Below are 2,820 nucleotides of genomic sequence, written 5' to 3'. Positions count from 1 at the left end.
TTAGAAGGAAGAAAGAAGAATCAGGGTGAGGTTTGAGAGCGGGAGAATACAGACAATCTCATTGGATTAAGTGGGTGGACAAGGGCGGGAAACAGAGATAAAGTGAGGAAAAGAGGGAGGAGTTCTTGGGGAGGAAGAGTGAAAGAGAAAGAACAGGAGGGATGGAAAGGGAGGGCAGAAACATGCTCAGAAGAGCTTCAGTGTGTTTGTATTTGCCTTTGGCTCAGACAGTACAGGGAGTGGAGTGAGTGTTGGATACATACATTCCAAAGGTAGCCGTTTGCGTCTAAACTATTTCACCACTGTATTTTTCTTCTTCTAATTGTCTATTCTCTTTGCATTATTTTGGTTTTTGCGGAGCGTGAGTAAAAACTCCTTGTCGACACCATGGATAACTTCCAGACGGTCCTGCGCTTTTTCATGAACCAGAAGTCCAGCATTGGTTACAGCTTCATGGCCCTCCTGACCATCGGGGGAGAGCGGATCTTCTCCATGGTCTCCTTCCAGTGCCCCTGCAACCACAACCAGAACTTTGCATACGGCCTGACCTTCCTGCTGGGCCCAGGCCTGGTGCTGCTGGTGCTGGGTCTCTTCTTCAGCAGCAGGCTGTGGCGCCTCTACACTGGCTGTTGGCTCAAACCCATGAAACTGTGCCCCAGGGGCAACTGCCTCAACTGCCTCAAAGTGTTTGTCAAAATCTTCTCCGGTGCCTGTGTGGCCCCTATCATGTGGCTGTGTGTGGCACTGTTGAACGGGACCTTCTACGAGTGTGCCGTCAGCGGGCTGGATGAGAACCTGGTGGTGGATCTGTTCTGTAAGAACAAGACCTTGATGTGCAGGGAGGAGCTGGCCCGCGTGCCCTGCAGCAAGTCCAAGCTGCCCAGTGACGAGAGCATGGAGCTGCTGCTCATGTTCCGGGCTCAGTCACAGGTGAGTGCAAGCAGCAGTCAGACCCTGTTTGTGACTTTTGTATGGTGGAATGTCATATTTTTCACTGTCAATGGGTTATTGATACAGCTGCAAATGCTGGTACGAGTCAGACCAAAATGAAGGTGTGATTCATTGATTTACTTTACTGTTTGTAATTCAACTGACAGTAAAACAACATTATTGGAAAAGTTTATTATTAACAATTATTATTATTAATGAATTATTATTATTATTTTCATTTAAAAAACTGTTGGCATTGTTTATTCATTTTATGTGAGTTTTGATTCATGTCTGTACATCCCCAGATACTGGGCTGGTGTATCATCATAATTTCAGCCGTTCTAGGGCTCCTCGGGACCTGCTACACCAACTGCCGCTCGAAGGTCAGCTACCTGCAGCTCACCTTCTGGAAGCGCTATGTAGAAAAGGAGAAGGAGCAGTTCGACAAATTCGCTATGGAGTACGCATCCAAACTGGCCGAGAGGAACCTAAAGAGCTTCTTTGAGAACCGTGACCCGGAAATATTCCCATTCCCCAACCACAAGGCCTGGGAGGAGGTCTCAGCCCTCTACACCTTCTCCAAGAGTGAGCAGTACTACAGCACCCTGCAGAGGTATGTGGAGCGTGATGACCGAGACTACAGCCCTGAGAAAAGACCAGTCATGGAGCTGGAGCACGGCATAGAGATGAGCTGAGAGAGGGGCGGATAATGGCATATAAATACATATCCAGAGAGGAATGCAGATTTATTTCACAAACACTACATTGGGACATTGTTTGACCCTTTCTATTGACATTGTATGAATGATAGTATATCCTATTTGTTAGACCTTTATAAATGACATGCAGTATATACTATAGATTTAATCTCACAGACTGAGGAGAAGCGTTGTTGCCTGCATTTCCCCCAAAGCACTGACATCTACACAGAACACCATTCAGAAAGTTATTACCAGTAACACAGAAGTGATTACCAAAGAATGCAGCCATTGCAGAAGTGGTAAAACAGTAAGGCTTCTTGTCTGCTGGAACCCACAGTTCGTGAATGGTCATGAACACTAGCTGATGCAATGTCCCTGTCATAACAAACACTTTGATTTGAAAAAGTCTCCTCTACCTCTCTTTGTGTCAGTGGTACTGATGACGATGTGGTGGTGGAGTCAGGTGCAGGACACAGAAGCTTAGTCCAAACAGACTTTACTAGTCAGGAAAAGGACAATACAAAATAAAGAGCCTCAAACGACGGAGGCGAGTGATACGCAGACAGTGCGTAAAACACTAAATACAAGAGATGCGCAAACAGTGCGTCACTACTCTTGAATACGAGAATGCAAAATCCAACAACCCCAACAGACAGGCGTACAATTACACACAACTAACTACAAACAAAACGAGAAACTTATAGGGGACATAATGAACACTAAATGGAAACAGGTGTACAAGGAAGACAAAACCAAACAAACATCGATAACATTCAACGGTGGCAGCTAGTACTCCGGGGACGACGAACGCCGAAGCCTGCCCGAGCAAGGAGGAGGAGCAGCCTCGGCCGAATCCGTGACACTTTGACATGCCTTTGAGGCATTTCATTCACTTTACTGGTAGATAATGGTAGGAGAGCTATTGTAATTGTATAGTTTTAATAGGGAATTTTGTATGTAATATTGCTCCACAATATGAATGCTACATACATGACAGAGTTGTAACATGCTATTTGCTCGAAATGTTTACACAACTCAATGTCTACATAATTATGACAACTTGAGCACCACCTTAAATTGTCTTTCTATGGCAGGACAAGTGAAGCAGCTCACTTTATGTTGTATGGTAATTTGGGGATAACTAGTATTGTCCAAGCAATACTTTTTGGTCTGCCATTACTGCCGTCCT

General features: G+C 45.2%; 1 protein-coding gene across 1 annotated transcript; it reads left to right on the top strand.

The window, feature by feature from the left end:
• Positions 1-382: 382 nt before the first annotated feature.
• On the top strand, positions 383-2,359 carry LOC121566515 (calcium homeostasis modulator protein 5-like). Its single transcript, XM_045215301.1, has 2 exons — positions 383-930; positions 1,236-2,359. The coding sequence occupies exons 1-2, from the start codon at positions 388-390 to the stop codon at positions 1,623-1,625; spliced, it is 933 nt and encodes a 310-aa protein (XP_045071236.1). The 5' UTR covers positions 383-387; the 3' UTR covers positions 1,626-2,359.
• Positions 2,360-2,820: the final 461 nt, after the last annotated feature.

This window comes from Coregonus clupeaformis, unplaced genomic scaffold, assembly GCF_020615455.1.
Source record: "Coregonus clupeaformis isolate EN_2021a unplaced genomic scaffold, ASM2061545v1 scaf0419, whole genome shotgun sequence".
NCBI lineage: Eukaryota > Metazoa > Chordata > Actinopteri > Salmoniformes > Salmonidae > Coregonus > Coregonus clupeaformis.
This window is presented reverse-complemented; position numbering and strand designations above follow the sequence as displayed.

Excerpts from the sequence above, each read along its gene's own strand:
- LOC121566515 (XM_045215301.1), top strand. The coding sequence starts at position 388 with ATGGATAACTTCCAGACGGTCCTGCGCTTTTTCATGAACCAGAAGTCC. Across the intron at positions 931-1,235 it reads TGTTCCGGGCTCAGTCACAG|ATACTGGGCTGGTGTATCAT; the intron begins GTGAGTGCAAGC and ends GTACATCCCCAG.